The 23,857-nt window shown below is 39.8% G+C and overlaps 1 protein-coding gene and 1 pseudogene across 1 annotated transcript; both read left to right on the forward strand.

Moving 5' to 3' along the window:
• The window catches only part of LOC118481147, a 63,010-nt pseudogene extending 46,760 nt beyond the window's left edge, over positions 1 to 16,250 (forward strand).
• Positions 16,251 to 21,026: 4,776 nt separating this feature from the next.
• On the forward strand, positions 21,027 to 23,527 carry LOC110869411 (TMV resistance protein N-like). Its single transcript, XM_022118668.2, has 5 exons — positions 21,027 to 21,215; positions 21,311 to 21,504; positions 22,218 to 22,974; positions 23,219 to 23,329; positions 23,408 to 23,527. Exons 1-5 carry the CDS (start codon positions 21,027 to 21,029, stop codon positions 23,525 to 23,527), a joined length of 1,371 nt encoding a protein of 456 aa, XP_021974360.2.
• The last annotated feature ends 330 nt before the right edge of the window (positions 23,528 to 23,857 follow it).

Below are 23,857 nucleotides of genomic sequence, written 5' to 3' on the forward strand. Positions count from 1 at the left end.
ATCCCTTACCTTTCTTTCCACCACCAGCTGTATCCTGAGCTGGCGCGTTCTGCTCTCCTTTCTTAACCACCACCCCGGTGCCCTGCTTGAAGTTTGAAAACTTTCGCTTGTTACCACCTGACGACTCCACATGAGTCTCTTTCTTCTTCGGCTCGACTTCATCAAACTTGTTCAACCGAATTGCCTCCTCGGTGAGAGCCACACTCAAATCAATGGCTTCAGTGATAGTTGCAGGTTTGGAGGAGGTCACCATGCTGATGATTTGAGGAGCTAATCCCCAAATGAAGCGTTCAATTCTCTTGAACTCAGGTGTGACCATGTAGGGTACCACATGTGACAGGTCGTGGAACCTTTGAACGTATTCAGCTATCTTTGAACCTTCCATTTTTAGATGCCAGAACTCGGTCTCCAATCTCTGGATCTCAGCGCGAGAACAGTACTTTTTGCGCATGAGTTCTTTCAGTTCAGTCCAGGTCAGCGCGTAAGCAGCAGCTTCGCCAAGGGTCTGGACTTGTAGATTCCACCAGGATAGGGCTCTATCCAAAAACAGCCCTGAGATATAAGTGACCTGTTGATCCAGCGCGCATTTGCTCATGCGAAGTACGGACTCAGTTTTCTCAGCCCAGCGGACGAAGGAGACAGCACCTCCTGTGCCATCGAAGTTTACGGGCTTGCAGTCTAAGAACTGTTTGTAGGTGCACCCATGAGGTGGATTGTTGTTGTTGCCAGTGTTGTTCGAACTGGTTCCGCTGGGTCCTCCTTGTGAGGCAGCATATTGAGCAATAGCAGCAGTAATGACTTGCTGTAGTTCGGCCTGGTTGGTAGGCATCGGTGGTTCTTGACGTCTTGGCGGCATCTTCTAAAGATGTGTACGTTGGTCAGGCCATAGTAAGCATACGTATATAGTAATAGTAATAGCACATAACATCTCGTGTTATCAATATATCACACACAACATCCCATGTTACGATTATTATACACACAACATCCTATGTCATAAATATCATACACACAACATCCCATGTCACAAGTATTATACACACAACATCCCATGTCACAACATCCCATGTCACAAAAATATAAATAAGTAATCAAGCGAATCAGATATGATGAGAATACTGCGATTGCCATATATATCGAGACCACAATGTAGTAAGTGTATCAGTACATCACTGTGTCATACAATCATCAATCATCTAGGGGCTACATCACCCTTGTCCAAAAAGCTATATCATGTCAGTGTCAAATACATCAAGTATATCAAATAAATGTCATCAAAAGTCAGTATCATCATGTGGTCTCCAAAATGCTGTGCAGTCAACAATCGCTGTCTTCTCACCAACGTCTACCTATACAGCACTGATGAGCTTTATGCGGATGGCGGTGGAGGAGGGGGAAAGTGAGTGTAAAGCAAGCGGCGTAGATGAAGCCAGTCCTCCTCCATAGCCTGCTGAGTGCGAATGACGGAAGCAATCTGCTGCTCCAGTGTAAAGAGTCGGGCAGCATAATCTGGGGGTAGTGATCGACATGACTGAAAGGGAGAGGGTGTCTGACCATGGCATGGACATGGTGGCAGCTGAGCTCTCTCAAGCTCCTGGAGACGCTGCGTGTGTGACTCATGCTGATGAACGAAGGACATCAAAACGTCCTCTATAGTGTGTCCCACATGAAATGGATGGTATGGATCAGTAGGCGGCATGACTGGTGGTGTCGACCAGAGCAAAGGCTCACTAGTAGGGTCAAACGGTGCCACATGAAACGGTGAAATAGATGGTGGAACAGATGACATCTGGGGCATGAAGGGGATAGACATCGGTACGTGCCCAAAAGGGTGGGTTGAAGAGCCCTCTCCAGGCCTCGCTGGAGGTACAAACTGGGAACCTGAAATGAAAAATCAATATGTCGTGTAACAGGGATCTGAGGGGGCAAAGGTGGAACATCCTCATCAGCAGGTATCCAACCGTGCTGAGCATGTTCATCGGGTGGATCCATGTGGTCTGCAAACAGTGCGTGCTCAGGCTCAAGTGGAACGGGATCAAGTGGAGGAGCAACGACAGGGTCAACTGGTGCAATATGATCAACAGGATGGTCAACAGGTATATCAGCAACAAAAGGTGGATCAACAACAGGATCATCGGCAATAACATGATCACCTACTAACAAAGGAACATCACCAACAGGTGGGTCAGCTATAATGGGCTCGACAGGGTCGCCAGCATGTACGAGGTCATGCTCATGTATGGGGTCTAGAGCGGCTGCCTGCTCAGGGGCCAAGGCAGGCTCCGGGTCATCAAAAGCCATATCAAAGTCAAACTCAGGATCAATAGGGTCAACTGGATCAGCGGGATCCTCCATGGGCTGGTCCATCGGGATAAACTCAATATGGTGATCCGGGTCAAATCCCGGAGGAAAGATGGGATCAGAATCCTCTATGTTGTCATGCTCAAATGCAAAGCTCGGGATAGGTGCAGCAGAGGATGCCTGGTCAGGATCCGAGTCGTGGGCAAAGTGCCGTGCGCTCACCTCGTGAGAAGGTGCGGATGCTACAGACTCAAAGGAGTCTGGGACCGGTGAATGTGCGGGCGAGTCCTCAGCAGGAGCACCAGCGATCATCAGAAGATCGCGAGCGGGAAGAAGGGCTGCATCCGGAATCTCATCCTCAATAGGCTCGTCCTCCAATAAATCAACATCGCCGTCAGCCTCGGCGTCGAGAAGTAAGTCATGTGCTGGATACGAAGCAAGAGGTATAGGAGCCGGAATCATTACCAGGGGGAGGTACTCAGCAGGAGGGTCATCTATAGGCTCATCAGCACCATCGGGCAGAGCGAAGGGCTGAAAGTCATCGTCATCAGTGCTGGTGTAATCGGAGGTATGCACCTCGTGCTCTGAGGATATAATGTCGTCAGATACTATGGGTAAAGGTCCGGTGGTGTCCGAATCACCTACGCATAAACATGTCGCATGGCACGGGTGACTCATGATGTCAGTAACATAAACACAATTATGCACAAATAATCAGTAAATCAGGTAATCACATAAGTTACCAAATAAAAGTCACATAATCCTCCTAGTCCCACTAGCCTCCCAGACTGCTCTTCCTAGTCCCACTAGCCAATTTTCCTAGCCTCCCAGACTGACTTCCTAGTCCCACTAGCAAACTTTTCCCAGCCTCCCAGACTGACTCCCTAGTCCCACTAGCAAACTTTTCCCAGCCTCCCAGACTGACTCCCTAGTCCCACTAGACAACTACCTCGATCCATTAGATCGAGCCTCGGCCTCCCAGACCGAGCCTCAGTCTCCCAGACCGAGCCTCAGCCTCCCAGACTGAGCCTAAAAATAATAAATAAAATGTGCTCAACATTTGTTTATAAAAACGTTTTGGATCTGGACTTAAGTGGTATGCGGTAAAAATGTTTTCGTGAGAGCCCTAGTGATCATAGTCTAGACTCGAGAATGAATCCTAGTTCGCTATGATCAGGGCTCTGATACCAAGCTGTCACACCCTGGCTTTGCGGAAGCGTGGTTAATTTGGTGTGACTTCTTAATACCATAGCTTAATCATAACAAGCTATATGAATTAAAAATATGCAAGATCATCCATTAAAATAAAAATATCATAACATTGTCTTAACGGGATAACACCCTAACAACCATAAACTTGTTCACCAAGCATTACAAATTCATAACATAAACATGATTCAAGGACTGTGACTTGTCCAGGAAAGCGTCACATTCCCCGAACCCTGGATGACCTCGGTGACTAATGCAGCGGAAAACATGCCATACCGTGCCAGACCTTTAATTCCCTGAAATACATGTAAGTTGAAAAATCAACAATAATGTTGAGCGAGTTCATGCGAAAGTGAGTAATAAACCTTTGTATTTATCAAAAACCCTAGTATGTAGCAAATAAGGAAAAAAAGAGATCACCAAGGGTTTGCAAGGCCATTGATATGTGTGAAGTGCAAGTAGGAAGACTCAAACCTAGCGGATTTATGCATCGGGCACTAAGTCACCCCGAGGTCCGTTATGCTGGACCTGGGGCTGGGCTCGCTACACCCAGATAGATCTACCGCTCCTGTCCCTCGGTCCTACCATGAGGATTAATGGCCTCAAGTTTCCGCCTACCCACTCACATGATCTAAGTAGTAAACCTCCTTACGCTAACCATACCATGTATAAAGTATTCATAATCAAAGTAACATGTATTTCACCCCCGCAGTTTAGAAAACTGAAAACAGTTAAGAGAAAAGGGGGACATGAACTCACAGTCAGTGCGTCGCTATACCAAGTACTCCGAATGTCAGGCAGCTGTGCAACGACCTACATGTGCTAATTCTATTAGACGGATGGCCGTGCCTTAGCTTTATAGTTTAGATTTTCGAGAAATAGTTAGACAACTATTTCGTGTTTATATCTTGTATGTACTTGGTAGTTTAATCTTCTTCCCAAGGATGGGGGATTTAATACATGTGTATTTGTATCGTCTCATTAAGTCCCACTTAATATATTTTTACTTCTCATTCCAAAATATAAATATTTTTCTCAAAAATATTATATTTTCTCTTCACATAATACTTCCAAAAATAATACGTTGACAAAATACGCGTTCATGAATATTTCCGTATAATGCGTAAGTTACATTTTAACGATTAAGTGGTAATAATAATTACCGGTGTAACTTATATGTTTGTCGTGTAAGCGTTTGTATTATTTTGGGTTCGCCAACGTTTGTAAATATTATTTTTACTCTAAAAATAATATTTATATATTTTCACAAAATAATCATAAACAGTGTGGTGAAAAATATATTTATCGAATAAACGTTTAGTTTTGTGAAAATCCCACCTCCGAATATTAGTAAATAAGTCGTGGCGAAATATATTTGTAAATCATATCAAAAATAATTCTAACACTTGTAAATAATTCTAAGTGTTAGGCTTTAGAAAAATTTCGCCAGAGTTTCCCCTGTAACTGGAGGTGGCCACGCTTTCAAGCGTATCATTTTCTTTTACAAAATCACTTCAACAACTTCTTGATACAATCAAACAATTTCCGACACATCAAACTAGTCGACAAGTATGTAAATCGCATGTTCACATGAACTTGTGGTTTTTCCGATAACTATAGTGTAAATCCCATTATATTTGGTGGATCTTTATATAAAGTAGCTTAATTCCGTAAAAACCTCGTTTTTAGCATAAATCATCCTTTACAACTTCCCGTCATCTTTCCCAAAGATTGTTATTTTGTCGAAACTTTTCATTTCCCAAGTGTTTATACACTTGTGGTTTGTAAAATCATATTTGTTAGTGTGTCATCCGACTTTTATAAAACATGATTTTCTTGACACTTGGTTCTACGAAAATACCACTTGTACATACGTAGATCCGCTAGTTTTAAATACTATTTCACAAGTAAAAACACTTTTACACAAGTTCATGTTTTTCGTGTGGTAGAGTTTTGTTGGTGCACTTGTGTCTGTACTTTGTCTGTATTCGGTCTGTATGTAAACGATGTCCAAAGTCAGTCTGTAAGTTGACCAAGTCAACTATCCTCCTAGTTTGACTTGGACAACATGATGTTGTCTGGATCGAAGGATAGCCTCGAAGGATACAACTGATCCTTCGAGGTGCTCGAAAGATATGGTTCGACCATAGTTCAACCATTAGACATCGAAGGATGATCCTTCGATGTCCATGCTGATCGTTCGAGCTCCCTGTAATCGATAGATGATCCTTCGGACCATCTATCGAGTCCTTCGACCAGAACTGCTATGTATGGGTATAAATACCCATGCAGTGTGTTAGTGTTAGATAGATGCACACATAGAGAGTTGAGAGCATTCTGCTGGAAACACACACACACACACTTGAGAGTTTACATCTTTGGTTTTGTAAACATTGTGCTTGTAACCGTAAACCTTCATACGTATTAATACAGTGGTGTTAATCGGTGAACTTTGTGTGTTCTTGTGTTTGTTCTTGCTTCATCCCGGTTTGCCTACTAGCTTGGATTCCGCACTCGCTAGTGGGTTAGTATAACAAGGTTTAGGTTTGTTCTCGATCCTCCGAGAAAAGGGACCTACAAGTGGTATCAGAGCAAGAAACTAAGATAAATTTAAAAACACACAAAGATAATTACAAGAAGATTGGCACTCGATGGGTCTTCAAATGCAAGAAAGACGACCGTGGAGTGGTTATTCGGAATAAAGCTCGTTTAGTCGTTCAAGGTTTTCGTCAGATAGAGGGAATCGACTACAACGAAGTCTATGCACCAGTTGCACGTCTGGAAGCTATTCGGATCTTTCTGGCTTATGCCTCATTCAAAGGATTCAAGGTTTACCAGATGGACGTCAAAAGTGCATTCTTACATGGTGTGGTTGAAGAAGAGGTATATGTCGAACAGCCTCCAGGTTTTGAAGATCCTGTTCATCCCGATCGGGTTTGGTTGCTCAACAAAGCTCTCTATGGTCTTCATCAAGCGCCACGAGCTTGGTATGCAACCTTATCTACATATCTGCTGGAGAACGGTTTTCGAAGAGGTCTTATCGATTGTACTCTCTTCATCAAAGAACAAGATGGAGATCTTCTTCTGGTTCAGGTATATGTTGATGATATTATTTTTGGTTCTACTAATGATGCTTTGTGTAGGAATTTCGAGCGAATTATGCAGGATAAGTTCGAGATGAGTGCTATGGGGGAAATGAATTTCTTCTTGGGCCTACAAGTGCAACAAACGGAGTCTGGGATATTCATCCATCAGACTGAATATGTTGGAGACATCTTGAGCCGGTTCCAGATGTCAGATGCAACGCCCATTGGTACCCCACTGCCAACTAATCACGGAATTACTCCTGACTTGAAGGGTGAACCTGTTAGCCCTTCATACTATCGCGCGATGATCGGATCCCTTATGTACCTCACAGCATCAAGGCCAGATATAATGTACCCAACGTGCCTACTTGCCAGATATCAAGTTAATCCGAAGGCCTCACATCTTGCAGCTGTCAAAAGGATTTTTCGTTATTTGAAGGCTTACCCTGACACCGGTCTGTGGTATCCTAGGGATAATAACTTTGACTTAGTCGCATTCAGTGATTCTGATTTTGGCGGATGTAAAATCGACGGAAAATCCACAACGGCTGGATGTCAGTTTTTAGGAAATCGCCTAGTCACATGGCAGTGCAAGAAGCAGACGTGTGTCGCTACATCAACATGCGAAGCTGAATACATTGCTGCCTCAAGTTGTTGCTCACAAGTTCTTTGGATCCAACAACAATTGCGGGACTACGGTTTTGAATTCCTAACTACTCCTATATACGTTGATAATTCTGCTGCTTTGGATATCACTAAAAATCCTGTGCAGCATTCAAAGACCAAACACATCGAAATCAAATATCACTTCATACGTGATTGCTTTGAGAAAAGGCTAATCGATGTTGTTAAGGTCCACACCGATGACCAACGTGCCGACTTATTTACCAAAGCTTTTGACAAATCTAGATTTGACTTCTTATTATTGGTAAATGGCATTAAGGTCAAGCAAGAGTAAACCAACATCGGAAAATCATTTTTGTAAATATCTTTGTGTGTTTTTAAATTTATCTTAGTTTATTGATTTTAGGGGGAGTAAATTCAAAAATCTGAAAATCCAAAAACATCGAAAAATTTCAAAAACACAAAAACAATAGAAAAACAAAAATGAGTTTCCTGGCGAGCAAAAGAGAAAGTGATAGTACATCAGTGGTCTATCCAAACCTCTTTAAACCTTAAATGCAAAACGATAAGCAGCTCTATATAAGATGTATCGGTAGGCTCACAATCATTTTAAAGTGTGCAGGGTGATATAAATCCTAATCGACTGAAGACCAGGTGGGAACCATTCATTGGCATATGGTCTTAGTACCGAAATTTCGTTTGATAGATTGCCGAGGTTCTGAGATATTCGGTCTTTATGCTGCTTATCATCTGGGTATCATGGTTGTATCTTTTACCGAAAAATAACGGGGACGCAAGTCTAGATCTTCCATGATACTATACATACGTGTACATATTTACATACTGCATTCGACCTCAATAAGTGATAAACAATCACATGTCCAAATCAAATAAGTGATAAAATATCACATTTATCCGGGTGTCAAGTTCGTCTCTCTGCTGTACGGAAGTACTGACCTGTTCACGGACTTGCACCTGTGCCCTCATGCATACGAAAATCAAGTTCCTCATCAATAAGTGATTATATCACAAAGGGCTTGTTTTCAAATCAAAATAAGTGAGTATCTCACAATTTATACGGTCAAACAGATGATAATCGGTATACTCACCGGTAAGATGAACTCTCGTGCATACCTTGATACGGGAATGTGTCGTGATGTGGATGAACACCGGTCGGTAAGTATAAATCATACTTTAACGTATCCCCTCGCCATGATTACATCTGATAAGTTGAGCTTAAGTGGACAACAATACCGATAATTGTTATAGGATGCTTATCTTAATGTTAACTAACTGAACAACAAGAGTGTTTTGGCATGACCGTACACTGATATGATTCTCTTACCCTCGAAACTCGCAAAAAGAATGTTTGTATATATTTATTTATTTACTGCTTAACTTTTATTGTTTTTCTTTTAAACAGTTTCGTCGTTTGGTGCATATCAGCACGACATTAGCGGTGATGTCGTTTGATAACACTCAAAGGATTTTAAATTGTTGTCTTTTTCTTTCAAAAATACCAAAAAGATTTTAGGTGTGTTTTAATATAAACTTTATAAAAGCCAAAAAGATTTTCTTTCTACTTTATTGTCGATCGTACGATGTTGGAGCTCGAGTCTTCGTTACCTGAAACCTGAACGAAAACCGAATTGACTAAATCTTCATAAACGGTCGAAATTTGCATGTTTTGAAAGTTAAAGACTAAAATTGAAAAATTTATTAAACTTTCAAACTGTCGGACGGTGTTTGATTGTGACATGGTCATTCGTGTGTCATTTGCTTATACTATGTTCCAAGCAGTTGTTCTCATTACGCGTTTAGATTTCTTGCATGTGCAGATTCTAAAGGCTAGGAGAACATGGTCGATGACAAGCTTTGGAATGAAGACACTCAACTGATGAAGATGATCGAGTAGCCGCTGACCATCCTCAACACCACTAGGATCTCACTTCATAAAAATAAAGTCCATTCACGAGCATAACTCAAGGGGGAGCTTATGTTAAGGGGGAGTTTGTCAACACACTTCCTACATGATACGGGTAGTTTGTTGATACACTCTCTGCTTTCAAGACGTGAAGACTTTGAAGATCCTCCGACATTGAAGACTTGAAAGGACATCAGAGTTTTGGTAACTCAAGGACCAAAGACCGTCGAAGTTCAAGACGAGTCTGCAACTATAGAAGATAAAGACAAAGCTACAGCCAAGGGGGAGTTTGTTGGTGCACTTGTGTCTGTACTTTGTCTGTATTCGGTCTGTATGTAAACGATGTCCAAAGTCAGTCTGTAAGTTGACCAAGTCAACTATCCTCCTAGTTTGACTTGGACAACATGATGTTGTCTGGATCGAAGGATAGCCTCGAAGGATACAACTGATCCTTCGAGGTGCTCGAAAGATATGGTTCGACCATAGTTCAACCATTAGACATCGAAGGATGATCCTTCGATGTCCATGCTGATCGTTCGAGCTCCCTGTAATCGATAGATGATCCTTCGGACCATCTATCGAGTCCTTCGACCAGAACTGCTATGTATGGGTATAAATACCCATGCAGTGTGTTAGTGTTAGATAGATGCACACATAGAGAGTTGAGAGCATTCTGCTGGAAACACACACACACACACTTGAGAGTTTACATCTTTGGTTTTGTAAACATTGTGCTTGTAACCGTAAACCTTCATACGTATTAATACAGTGGTGTTAATCGGTGAACTTTGTGTGTTCTTGTGTTTGTTCTTGCTTCATCCCGGTTTGCCTACTAGCTTGGATTCCGCACTCGCTAGTGGGTTAGTATAACAAGGTTTAGGTTTGTTCTCGATCCTCCGAGAAAAGGGACCTACAAGTTTCACCTTTTAACCCTTGTACCGATAGAAACAAGCTTATGTCAAGATCTATGATCTTAACAAAGTCGGGTTAAACGATGATCCGAGCTACCACAACGTAGATCGGGCCTCAATAATCACCACTTTCAAATACTACAACTTTTACACAAGTATTAAGCTTTTAACCATCAATCTTCATGTTTTAGTAAACTTTAAAGCTTCAAAAGATAAGTTTCCGCATTATAACCGTTACAAATCTTATTAACCACCTTAGATGAGTTCGAGAATGAGTTTTAAGTGTTATACCTCTAGCTCGGGGCTAGGGAAGATTCTAGGCGAAAAGGTGGTGGATAAAAGCAAGATAACGAGGTTCTTCCACTTCCGTTTGCTCCAAGACTCCTAATGCGTGACCCTTATCACTTGTATGTTCTTGGAATGAAGAGATCAAGAGCCGACAAATGATGGAGGGGGTGGGGTGCTCTCGGCTGTGAGCTAGGGGAGAGGGAGAGAGTGTGTGGTTGTGATGTGTGGTGAGTTATGATTTCTTGTGTTTAAGCAAGGTATTTATAGGCAAACTCTTGATCATCGTCCATTGGATTACATGTCATCTAGATACTAGACAACACACAAATAAAATAATCAAAGGTGTACTCTTGTGTTCCCCTCTAGTTGGCCGATCTAAAAGGGGGAGGGGGGGTCTTGGTTCGATTTCAAGTGTATAGTTAGAGTTTAGTTAGATTAACTAAGTTAGATTGGGGGTTAACTTAGTTAGTTACATGTTGCGCTTTAACGCGGGTGTTAGGGAAATCAGGGACCCTAACTGGCTCAGAAAAAGACCAATAATATTTTTGGCAATATTTTTATGTTCCGGGTATAGTCCGGTTGTTCGGTTGGATAGAAATCCGTTAAAGAGCTTAAGTAAGCTTTAAAGTGTCGTAAATAATATTTTTAGTGACACATCTTATTCTGCAAAGTGTCAGGAATATTTCCTCATGTTTTGGCACTTTATTAGTTAGCTAGAAGCTAGTATGTTAAATAAAGTGCTGTGTTTTGTGCTTAGAGTACGTTTTAGGCACATTCAATCATCATATCTTATTTCTAGAGACGCAGTTCTACAACCCTTGTATCCCTACACACACTATGGGTGTAGTAAAATATTTCTGGCTCATACAGGCCTTAGAGGCAGTGTCTGCCTGATGCTGGCTTTGTCAGCATGTTCAATAGGTTATCCGTTCAAATGCTACTGTGCTTTTGTGCATCATGTTTGTCACTAAAGCTTAGTAAGTAAATAATGTAGTGACGGAAATCAAAGTATGATGCAGTTATGTTCAAGTATCAACAGTCAAGTAGCAGTTCATCAGTAATTCCAGTTAAGCACAGTAATTAAGCAACAATTAATAATTAATTAAGTCGTACGGATACCTGGTTTAGTGAGGGTTGTCACAAATTTTACCTCCTAAATGAATTCTTTTTTTGCCTGTGAAACATTTTAGAGACAATATGTCCTTTCTATAGATTAGTTTATTTATTTTTTTAATTTATTATTTCAAACATTTTAGAGGCAATATGTCCTTTCTATAGGTTAGTTTATTTATTTTTATAATTTTTATTTCAAACGTTTTAGAGACGACATGTCGTCTCTATAGATTTAGATATATATTTTTAGTTAAAAACAAGAATAAATTAATAAACTTAATTGGATTTATAGGGACGACATGTCATCTCTATATGCGAATAACCGTTTTTATATTTTAATTATTTGTTAACCAAAATTAAAAACCAAAACAAATTTATGTTTCACTATAGAGACGATATGTCCTTTCTATAGGTTGGTTTATTTATTTTTTAAAATTTTTATTTCAAACATTTTAGAGATGATATGTCCTTTCTATAGGTTAGTTTATTTATTTTTTAAATTTTTTATTTCAAACCTTTTAGAGATAACATGTCGTCTCTATAGGGTTAAATATGTATTTTTTAGTTAAAAAACAAGAATAAATTATTTATTAACCAAAACTAAAAAAACAAAACAAAATTATGTTCCCCTATAGAGACGATATGTCCTTTCTATAGGTTAGACTTTTTTTCCACAACACATTTAGTATGGATGGAAATTTTGCCTCCTAAATTTAAATAATTTTTTGACTAGTCAAACTTTTTTGAGACGACTTGTTGTCTCTATAAGTTAAATTTTATTTTTGAGTTTTATTTTAATTTTCATACATGTTGATCATTAATAAAATTAAATTAAAAGAAAAATATTTAAAGTTACAGAGACAACATGTCGTCTCTATAAGTTAAAATGTTTTTTAAAGTTTCCAGTTCAACCAAAAAAAAAGCAAAAGAAAAAAAAATATTTTCACCTTATAGAGAGGATATGTGGTCTCTATAAGTTAGCCTATCTTAAAAGGCACAAAAACCCTATAGAGACGATATGTCGTCTCTATAGGGTGATCGACATGTCGTCTCTATAGGGTGATCTATAGAGAGGACTTTTGTTGTCCCTATAAGTGTCGTCCCTATAAGGGTTTTTTCTTGTAACAAGGATGACCAAACACTTGCTCGGGTTGAGTCAATCGCTCCAGCACTCTTGAAGGCTATCCAAGAATCACGGATCGCCGTTATTGTATTCTCTAAAAACTATGCGGATTCATCTTGGTGCTTGACTGAGCTTGCACATATTATGGAGTGCATGGACACGAGAGGGCAAATCGTTGAGCCCATATTTTATCACGTTGATCCCTCTGATGTGAGGAAACTTAAGAGGAAATATGGAGAAGCATTTGACAAACATTCTGTGCGGAATAATAAGCTCAAAGTTGAATCATGGAGACAAGCTCTAGAAAAGGCAAGCAAACTTTCTGGATGGGTCATCAATGACTTTCAAAACAGGTAATCTTCTCTCTTTTTTTTACATTTTTTTTTTTGCTTGAGATATCTGCATTTTACAATGAGTCGATTTAAGTTTTGTTTTCACAGTTGACAAGTCAAATGGACAAAATTTGATAAATAACAATAAAAAGGGTCAAATAAGTTAGGTTTACGAAAAAAATAGCTACTATGGTAATAATATAGTTTTAGCATTTTTAAGTAGATTTAAAGCGTTAAGTAGTTTATAAGACTCAAAAGGAAGTGTTAAAAAGTGTTTAATTTACGGAGCCAAGTTTATAAAAATATAAAAACTTGCATGATTGGGAGCTGTTTTATAAATATAAACATTGAAAGACTGAAGCTGGTAGTGGTTACTGGTACTTCCTGAATTAACGAGACCCTCACTTCATTAAGGGAGCGGGAGCATTAGTGGCAGATCTAGAAAATAATTATCGAGGCAACGTTTCATAAAAACTATCTATAGGAGCAGCAAAATCGAAAAAAAAAACGTCAAATTTTTAAAAAAAAAATACACTACCGATGGAGCGTCAAGGGGTAGTCCCCGCCACCCCTTGTTCTAAGGTATACCCGCCACTGGGGAGCATGTTCTAAATTCTAATTATTTCTATTATCCATCGTGCAGTCATGAAGCAAAATGTATCAAAGAAATTGTTGGTACAATTTCTTGTAGGTTGCCTACACTAAGTACAAACGTCAATAAAGACCTCATTGGAATAGAGACACGCTTACAAGATCTGAAATCAAAGTTGAAAATCGAGCCAGGTGGTGTACACATTATTGGAATATGGGGAGTAGGGGGTGGTGGTAAGACTACTCTCGCATCTGCTGCTTATGCGGAAATCTCTCACCGATTTGAAGCTCACTGTGAAATCCTTAATCTCTACACATCCTTAAGTACAAGGGTTATTGTGTATATAGTTAATAGTTATTTAGATGGCGGTTACAAAGTACAAGGTCTGAAGTTGTCAAAAGGAAACATTGTAACTACCCTCCTAAAATCGAAGGGGTGTGTCTCTCCTACACCACAAACCGATCGGCCAAAGGAAAAAAGGAAAGGGTGGCACCGGTTCAAGTTTGTGGCTACAAATCAACGTACCCCTTCACAATCAATCTCATCCACATATTCAAGGGACACGTCTATTCACGAAGAGACGTCTATTAGTCGCACCCGTTGAAAACTATAAATAGGGGTCAATAGATTTCATTTGTACATCAACACTCATTCGAAATCAGTTGTACATATACATACATTCGGATTGTATTTCGATTATTATTCAAGTTATACAAGTTTGTTTATCACGTTCTAGAGATCAAGATCCGTGTCGGGCCAACAAATTGGTATCAGAGCATCAGGCTCTAGGCGTGGGAATCGCAAGGCATCGCAGGGAATTCGCAATCAGGTTTCAATTTTGTTTTTCAATTCGCAAGTTCAATTCAGAATTTTTGATTTCGGTTCTAGGGTAATCGGTTGAACCGAAGGGTTGGTTAGGAATCTAAGGTTTGTTTGATTCCGGGGTTTAGTGCGAATTAGATTGTTTGTTTGTTTGATTGTTACACGATTCGGGTAATCGTGGGTTTTGAGATCTATTGAAACCAAAGAAAGTGAGACACTATTGGTCGAAATAGAAGAAGATGATGATGAACCGACACTTCTGATCTGCCTTGACGCTGAAGAGAAATAGAAACGTGAAACTTGGTCGTGTGATATGATCAAGGGGAAGAACCGTGTGATGCGGAGATAACCTGTGAAAGGTATAACAAAACAGTCCAGTGAGTGGATCGGATCAAAGCGAAGAATCCGTGAGGGAAGCAATCAATGATGAAGAACCCGTTGTGAGAGACAACCGTGAAGAAGATAAATCAAGGAGAAGACCCGCGTATGTGACTGGGTCAGAAGAAGGATTATTGTGTGATACAGCCGCAAGAGAAATCTAAGTGAGTTAGATTATCCAAAATCTATGCAAGATGGATGCAAGTCATGTGGTATGATAGTGGGCAAGTCAATAAGACCGTTGGAGTTCGTGTTGAGACAACTACATAAGAAAAGGTTCGTGTGATACAAATCAAGTGCGGTCAAGACAAGTGTGAAGCAAAATGTTTGTGTGAAGCAATGTTCGTGAGGAGCAAGGTTTGTGAATAAGAAGATACATGTGAAGTGTTAAATACCGAGAGATTTGAGAAGATAAAACTGTTCGTACTTCAAGATCTACAACAACTCAAGGATGTTCGTGATTAGGGGGGTGAATGAAGTTATAATCCCTACACATCCTTAAGTTCGAAGTTTGTTCGGTAAATAGTTAATAGATAGTTTATATTGTAAATAGAATAGTATACAAGTGCGAGGACTAGACGCGGCAAAAGCAAAGATTATAACCTACAAAATTGATGGAGCGACACATCCCATGGGACGCTATTCCAATCGTCGCCACCATCACAAGATCAAGAAGACGCGATGTTTCGCGAAGAGACATGTCTTTCACTCGCATCTATTCAAGTAATATAAATAGGCTTGTAGTTTTCAATTGTTTTTGAAAATCTCTGTACACATACAATCATTCAGATATATAGAAGTCCTGGTTAGTTTTTTCAATTGTATTCTTGTTCTTGTTTCTTGTAATCAATATCAGTTGTGAAGATCCAGGGCCAACACACTGCCTTCTTCCGTGAGGAGTCAAACAAGCATGGTTTGGAAAAGCGACAAGAAAAAATTATCTCACTTATTTTTGAAAGCAGATGTGAAGGTAGGGAGTGAGATAGAAGGAAGAAGCATTAATAAAAGAAGGTTACGTAATAAAAGCGTATTAGTTGTTCTTGACGATGTTCATGACCTCAAGCAACTAGAGGCGTTATTCAGATCGCATGCTTGGTTTGGTGAGGGGAGCAGGATAATAATCACAACCAGGGATAAGCATTTGCTAACCCGCCATGCAGACACGATATATGAAGTGAGTTTGTTATCACATGACGAGGCTATGGAGCTCTTCAACAAACATGCATATGGGAAAGATAAACTTATAGAAGATTACGAGATGCTTTCAAAAGATGTAGTTTCTTATGCTAGTGGGCTCCCACTAGCACTTGAAATTCTAGGTTCTTTTCTATATGACAAAAACAAGGATGAGTGGAAGAGTGCATTGACCAAGTTAAAATGCATCCCAAATGTTAAAGTCATCGAAAGACTCAAAATAAGTTATGATGGACTTGAACCCGACCATCAAAAATTATTCTTAGATATTGCTTGTTTTTTAGGAGTGAGCCGGTAGACAAGGCAATGATGGTGCTTGATGCTTGTAATTTACACCCTCGTATAGGGGTGAAGGTGTTTGTAGGTCCAGGTTTCGGGACCGAAACCGTGATTTTCTGTTTATGTTCATAGATGGAAGAGATAAGAGAGGATAAACATAACAAACTTTGTATTAATCCGGTAGTAAACATTACAAGTCGGCCCGGTTACATGACAACCGAACTAATACCAAAGAAGTATACATCCGGGGAGAAACCAAGTGGTGATTTCTCCCGGTGAGGTCTCAGACCTCCATTCTCTCTCTAGCACACACTTGTGCTCTCACTCTTATGTTGCAAATGACAAAGTGTTGGTATTTATACCAAAACACAGGCTGCAGGTCGAAGGATCAGACTGACTGGTCGAAACATCATCCTTCGATCAGACAGTCTTCGAAAGATACTCACATACCTCGAATGATATCCTTCGATATCCTTCGAGGTCCATCCTTCGATGGGTATCTTTCGAGCTCATCGAAGGATATTCATAATCCTTCGATGCCTTATCCTTCGACACCAATAACAACACAGCAACTTTGTCTAGCAACACACACACACAGTCAAACCAACAACCCTCTCGTTTGACCACTTCAAACGAGCGGGTCTATACACGTTCGTTTGACCGTTTCACTAACTATTACAAATTCAGCATAAAATAATAACTAATCTATTCGACAAGCATCGGACACAAAATCTGCATCAACAAATTCCCCCTTGTCCGTTGCTGTCGAATGCTGAAAATGCAATTGCAATCAATCTTCAGCCAAGTATTCATCTTCTCTGTGTAGACAAATTCCCCCTTGACCGATGATCCAGGTAAGTAGCATCCTGATGCTCATTGTATAAGATTTCCCCCTCAAAGTACGCGTATCCGTGTTGAGTGTTGTGCAATTTCCTCAAAAGGATCAATTGACCGATCTTCCGCTGATCTTCCAAAACTCCAACCGGCATATGATAAAGGTTCCATTCTTAAACAACTGCATCAAGTCTTGATCTTCAAGTGTCTGTGCAAAACATTCCACGCTGAACCGTTTGAATCACCAGAAGATCATAAACTCTACCACCTGAGATTGCGTTTAGAATTTTACCGAAGAAATTCAACAAATGAAAAAAAATTTTTATCCCCCCATTTCTTTGGCAAAATCTCTAAACCTTAACAGATTCTTTCCACTTCAAAGAAACTGTCGTCAAATATTCACCAATTCCCTCCACCAAGCGGAACTGTTGTGTTTGGCCCATAATAGTCGCGTTACCATATTTGTCATTGCATCGGTAACCGTGACTACCCCACATTTTCAAACATCAAGTCTTCATCATCTCTTGTGTTCATCATGCTGCATCACCCCGCGTGTTCCCAAATCCCGTACGAATTTTGATGTTGAAACTTTGAAGCCCGGTATGAATAATGCTTGCGAACACCCGACCCGACTCCAAGTGAATTAAATGATTAACCCCAACACACTGTCTGAGTTCATAAAATTCCACAACATCTGGATCCTTCGAAACACCTGCATCAAACGAAAGATAAACACCAAGACAGCTTCGAAAGATGATCTTTCGAAGTCTTTCGAGCACATGTCACATATCTTTCGAGCATCTTTCGAGCACATGTCACAGATCTTTCGAACACCTTTCGAAGTTGGACATGGCTGATCCTTCGTACACTTCAGAATTGATCCTTCGAAGTCTTTTTGATCCTTCGAAGAACTGATGATCTTTCGAGCACACCTGTTCATCTTTCGAATCTCCTTGATCGAAGGATGATCTTTCGAGGTCGAAAGTTATCCTTCGATGGTCCTGACACAAGGACAGAAAGTACGACAGGTGTCAGAAAAGTTGATGTGGTAGGTGACCAACTTTCGCACATTTCGAAGCATGAAAATTTGAATTTTGAATTTTGTTTCATCCTTCGAAAAACTGTTCAATCTTTCGAGGACAAACAGCATCTTTCGAAATTTGAAGCTGTCAAGAACATCAAGAACACGGAGGACTGTTCATCTGCAGATCTGACCGAAAACACTTTGTATACAGTTTTTGATGATGGAAACTTGAAGATTTAGGAGAAAAACATAAAACCCAACACCCGGTTTAGCACAGATCTGGATATCCGGGTCCAGATCTGGGTTTTTCTCATTTTCACCTTTTTTTTTTTACATCTTGAACAAAAACCCACAAAAATCACAGATCTAGAGCACATGTGACTTAGTAAACGGTTAGTTTTACTAAATCGGGCACCATGGCTCTGATACCAATTGTAGGTCCAGGTTTCGGGACCGAAACCGTGATTTTCATGATAATGTTCAAAGATGGAAGAGATAAGAGAGGATAAACATAACAAACTTTGTATTAATCCGGTAGTAAACATTACAAGTCGGCCCGGTTACATGACAACCGAACTAATACCAAAGAAGTATACATCCGGGGAGAAACCAAGTGGTGATTTCTCCCGGTGAGGTCTCAGACCTCCATTCTCTCTCTAGCACACACTTGTGCTCTCACTCTTATGTTGCAAATGACAAAGTGTTGGTATTTATACCAAAACAAACACTGCAGGTCGAAGGATCAGACTGACTGGTCGAAACATCATCCTTCGATCAGACAGTCTTCGAAAGACACTCACATACCTCGAATGATATCCTTCGATATCCTTCGAGGTCCATCCTTCGATGGGTATCTTTCGAGCTCATCGAAGGATATTCATAATCCTTCGATGCCTTATCCTTCGACACCAATAACAACACAGCAACTTTGTCTAGCAACACACACACACAGTCAAACCAACAACCCTCTCGTTTGACCACTTCAAACGAGCGGGTCTATACACGTTCGCTTGACCGTTTCACTAACTATTACAAATTCAGCATAAAATAAAACTAATCTATTCGACAAGCATCGGACACAAAATCTGCATCAACAAATTCCCCCTTGTCCGTTGCTGTCGAATGCTGAAAATGCAACTGCAATCATCGATCTTCAGTCAAGTAATCATCTTCTCTGTGTTGACGAATTCCCCCTTGACCGATGATCCAGGTAAGTAGTATCCTGATGCTCATTGTATAAGATTTCCCCCTCAAAGTACGCGTATCCGTGTTGAGTGTTGTGCAATTTCCTCAAAAGGATCAATTGACCGATCTTCCGCTGATCTTCCAAAACTCCAACCGGCATATGATAAAGGTTCCATTCTTAAACAACTGCATCAAGTCTTGATCTTCAAGTGTCTGTGCAAAACATTCCACGCTGAACCGTTTGAATCACCAGAAGATCATAAACTCTACCACCTGAGATTGCGTTTAGAATTTTACCGAAGAAATTCAACAAATGAAAAAAAATTTTTATCCCCCCATTTCTTTGGCAAAATCTCTAAACCTTAACAGATTCTTTCCACTTCAAAGAAACTGTCGTCAAATATTCACCAATTCCCTCCACCAAGCGGAACTGTTGTGTTTGGCCCATAATAGTCGCGTTACCATATTTGTCATTGCATCGGTAACCGTGACTACCCCACATTTTCAAACATCAAGTCTTCATCATCTCTTGTGTTCATCATGCTGCATCACCCCGCGTGTTCCCAAATCCCGTACGAATTTTGATGTTGAAACTTTGAAGCCCGGTATGAATAATGCTTGCGAACACCCGACCCGACTCCAAGTGAATTAAATGATTAACCCCAACACACTGTCTGAGTTCATAAAATTCCATAACATCTGGATCCTTCGAAACACCTGCATCAAACGAAAGATAAACACCAAGACAGCTTCGAAAGATGATCTTTCGAAGTCTTTCGAGCACATGTCACATATCTTTCGAGCATCTTTCGAGCACATGTCACAGATCTTTCGAACACCTTTCGAAGTTGGACATGGCTGATCCTTCGTACACTTCAGAATTGATCCTTCGAAGTCTTTTTGATCCTTCGAAGAACTGATGATCTTTCGAGCACACCTGTTCATCTTTCGAATCTCCTTGATCGAAGGATGATCTTTCGAGGTCGAAAGTTATCCTTCGATGGTCCTGACACAAGGACAGAAAGTACGACAGGTGTCAGAAAAGTTGATGTGGTAGGTGACCAACTTTCGCACATTTCGAAGCATGAAAATTTGAATTTTGAATTTTGTTTCATCCTTCGAAAAACTGTTCAATCTTTCGAGGACAAACAGCATCTTTCGAAATTTGAAGCTGTCAAGAACATCAAGAACACGGAGGACTGTTCATCTGCAGATCTGACCGAAAACACTTTGTATACAGTTTTTGATGATGGAAACTTGAAGATTTAGGAGAAAAACATAAAACCCAACACCCGGTTTAGCACAGATCTGGATATCCGGGTCCAGATCTGGGTTTTTCTCATTTTCACCTTTTTTTTTTTTACATCTTGAACAAAAACCCACAAAAATCACAGATCTAGAGCACATGTGACTTAGTAAACGGTTAGTTTTACTAAATCGGGCACCATGGCTCTGATACCAATTGTAGGTCCAGGTTTCGGGACCGAAACCGTGATTTTCTGTTTATGTTCATAGATGGAAGAGATAAGAGAGGATAAACATAACAAACTTTGTATTAATCCGGTAGTAAACATTACAAGTCGGCCCGGTTACATGACAACCGAACTAATACCAAAGAAGTATACATCCGGGGAGAAACCAAGTGGTGATTTCTCCCGGTGAGGTCCCAGACCTCCATTCTCTCTCTAGCACACACTTGTGCTCTCACTCTTATGTTGCAAATGACAAAGTGTTGGTATTTATACCAAAACACAGGCTGCAGGTCGAAGGATCAGACTGACTGGTCGAAACATCATCCTTCGATCAGATGTTGGTTCAAAAGTCTCTCATAAAAGTTGATTCATATGGAAGATTTGAGATGCATGACTTGATAGAAGAAATGGCTCACTACATTGTTAGAGGGGAACACTCTAAAAGTCCGGAAAAGCATAGCAGGATTTGGAAGGAGGAAGACATAGCATACCTCTATGATATGGGGGCAGATGCACCGCCAATGGTTGAATTAACTTTACAATTAAATATTTCATATATATCTTCGTCACGTGACACTTGTGTATAACGCTACTGACACAATTTGGTTAATTACCACAGGAAACTGAAGTATTAGCTAATTTCCATAGGACTATTGATCATCCGGGTCTATCTGATGTTGTTTCAAGCATGAAGAAACTTCGGTGGATTCGTTTGTATGACTATCCAGCATCTTCATTCCCATCAAATTTTAAGCCAAAAGAGCTTGGTTATCTAGAGTTGATGGGGAGTCAACAAAAAGAACTCTGGCATGGGTATAAGGTAGATGAGTATTGTTGTTTCACAAATCAATGCAATAAAACTGTGAAATGAATCACAAAATGAACATATCATACTTTCTCTATAGATTAGGGACAAATTAACTTAGTTTCGATTTCCTTTATAGTCGACATTATACGCATGCCAAATGCTTTATATAAACTTTTGATGATAAGTAAATATATTTAATATAACCAATTGTCTATAATATACTATTCTGACCCCTAGATTTTTGGGCGAAGATTGATGAGAGTTTTAGATGATGATCATCATCATACTCAATACATCCCACCAATAGCAAAGCTAAGTTAGGGTCTGGGGAGGGTAGATGTAGACAGCCTTACCTCTACCGCGTAGGAATAGAGAGGCTGCTTCCAGTTTTAGATGATATGATGTAAAAATGATATGATATGTTTTAAGCAAAGTGGAATTTACTATGCATGAGGTTGTTATTATAAGATATAAAGATGTTATATCATATGCTAGTTTAAATTTGTGAATAAATCATGATCCATGGGCAAGAAGTATGCCAATGTGAAAGGAAATTGTTGTATACTTACTCATTTATTTGACTTTTGCTACTTGTCTTAGAACACCATCTACCAAATTTAAAAATTCTTAATCTTGGGGACTCTGGAAACCTAATCAAGACACCAGATTTTGATGGCCTTCCATGTCTTGAGAGATTGATTTTATCACGTTGTTATAGTTTAAAAGAGATTGATCCATCAATTGGATATCACAAAAGGCTTGTTTACGTGGACATGGGATATTGTAAAAAACTTAAAAGGTTTCCACCCATCAAAGAGATGAAGAAATTGGAGACTCTTGATCTCAGTTATTGCATACAACTTCAACAGTTTCCGGATATCAAGTCGAACATGGATAGCTTGGTAACCCTTGATTTGAGTTTGACTGATATAGAAATAATCCCAACGTCAGTTGGACGATTTTGTACGAACCTTGTTTCTTTTATTTTATATGGTTGTCAAAAACTGAAAAGGATAGAGGGCAGCTTTCTTCTCTTAAAAAGTTTGAAAGACCTGAATCTCCATGGTTGTTTGGGTTTACAATCTTTTCATCATGGCCGGCCGATGATGAGCCGGAAGCTACCTCAATTTCCACGTTCTTTAATGAAGCTGGATCTTAGCGGGTGCAATTTGGGAGATGGAGACATCCCATCTAATATTTTTGAGTTATTAAACCTACAACTTCTATACCTAAGTCGTAATAAGTTTTCAAGATTACCTTCAGGCCTCTCTCAGATGTCGTGTCTCAAGCTCCTCAAATTGTCCAAGTGTGTGAACCTTGTAGAATTGCCGGACCTCCCATCAAGCATAGCTATTCTCTATGCAAATTGTTGTGACTCGCTTGAAAGTGTGGAAGATTTATCAAATTATAAATGGTTGTGGAAAGTCTCACTTTGGGAGGGAGTGAATAACAGGGTACTACTTTCTATGCTTGAGGTATAACTCTTTATCTTGTTTTTGAATTTCAATCTTTTTTTAACATATAATAATAGAGACCATCATAACTGGAATGTAAACGTGGCATGGAAATGCAATTAAAGATCGCTTTATGAGTGTCGTAAGACCTTATGTGGAACCATCAAGCATTTTTATGAAATTTGTCATATTGCACCTTCCACACAATTGGTACACTGACTTTGGTGGATTTTTATTATCATTATGTACTCGTTATTGTTACCAGAAGTATATCATAGTTATTAAGCAGGAGATGTCCACGGATCAATCTGAGAAGTTTGATAAAGATTGTAGGGAACCAGATAAAGATTGTAGGGAACCACATAACTACAAAAGGGTGGGTTATGTACCCTTTAGTTCATTGAGGCACATCCCATGGTTCAATTCAACATACACTAAAAATATTTTATTTCAGACTCATAACATTGGTCTTAATGTGGAACTTGTTCGTAGTAAAAGTAAAATAGGTGTAAGGCCTCCTAATCCAAGATCTCACTCAGTTAATGCAACCAACATGTGTGCGGAATCCACCTGATGATCAACCACTGTAGATGAAACACTAGAATGCAAAGATTTGTGAGAGAAATCAAGAATACACTGAGTATTCTTGATGAGGAAGATGAATGACGTCACACACACACAGTAGCCGCCAGACAAAGCACACACAATCATTAGGGTTAGAAAGGTGCACGGAATTTCACACAGAATCGCCACCTTGTCTATTCCACATAAAGGTATATATACAAGGCAAACCCTGGACTTCAAAGACAAACTAGAAGCCCGGACAAAACAAACTACACAAAACCCTGACTTTTGTCCTAAACAAAAACTCTGACAAAAGTCTAGCCTAGAACTTGGACAAAAT

Source organism: Helianthus annuus, chromosome 8 (assembly GCF_002127325.2).
Source record: "Helianthus annuus cultivar XRQ/B chromosome 8, HanXRQr2.0-SUNRISE, whole genome shotgun sequence".
Classification (NCBI taxonomy): Eukaryota; Viridiplantae; Streptophyta; class Magnoliopsida; order Asterales; family Asteraceae; genus Helianthus; species Helianthus annuus.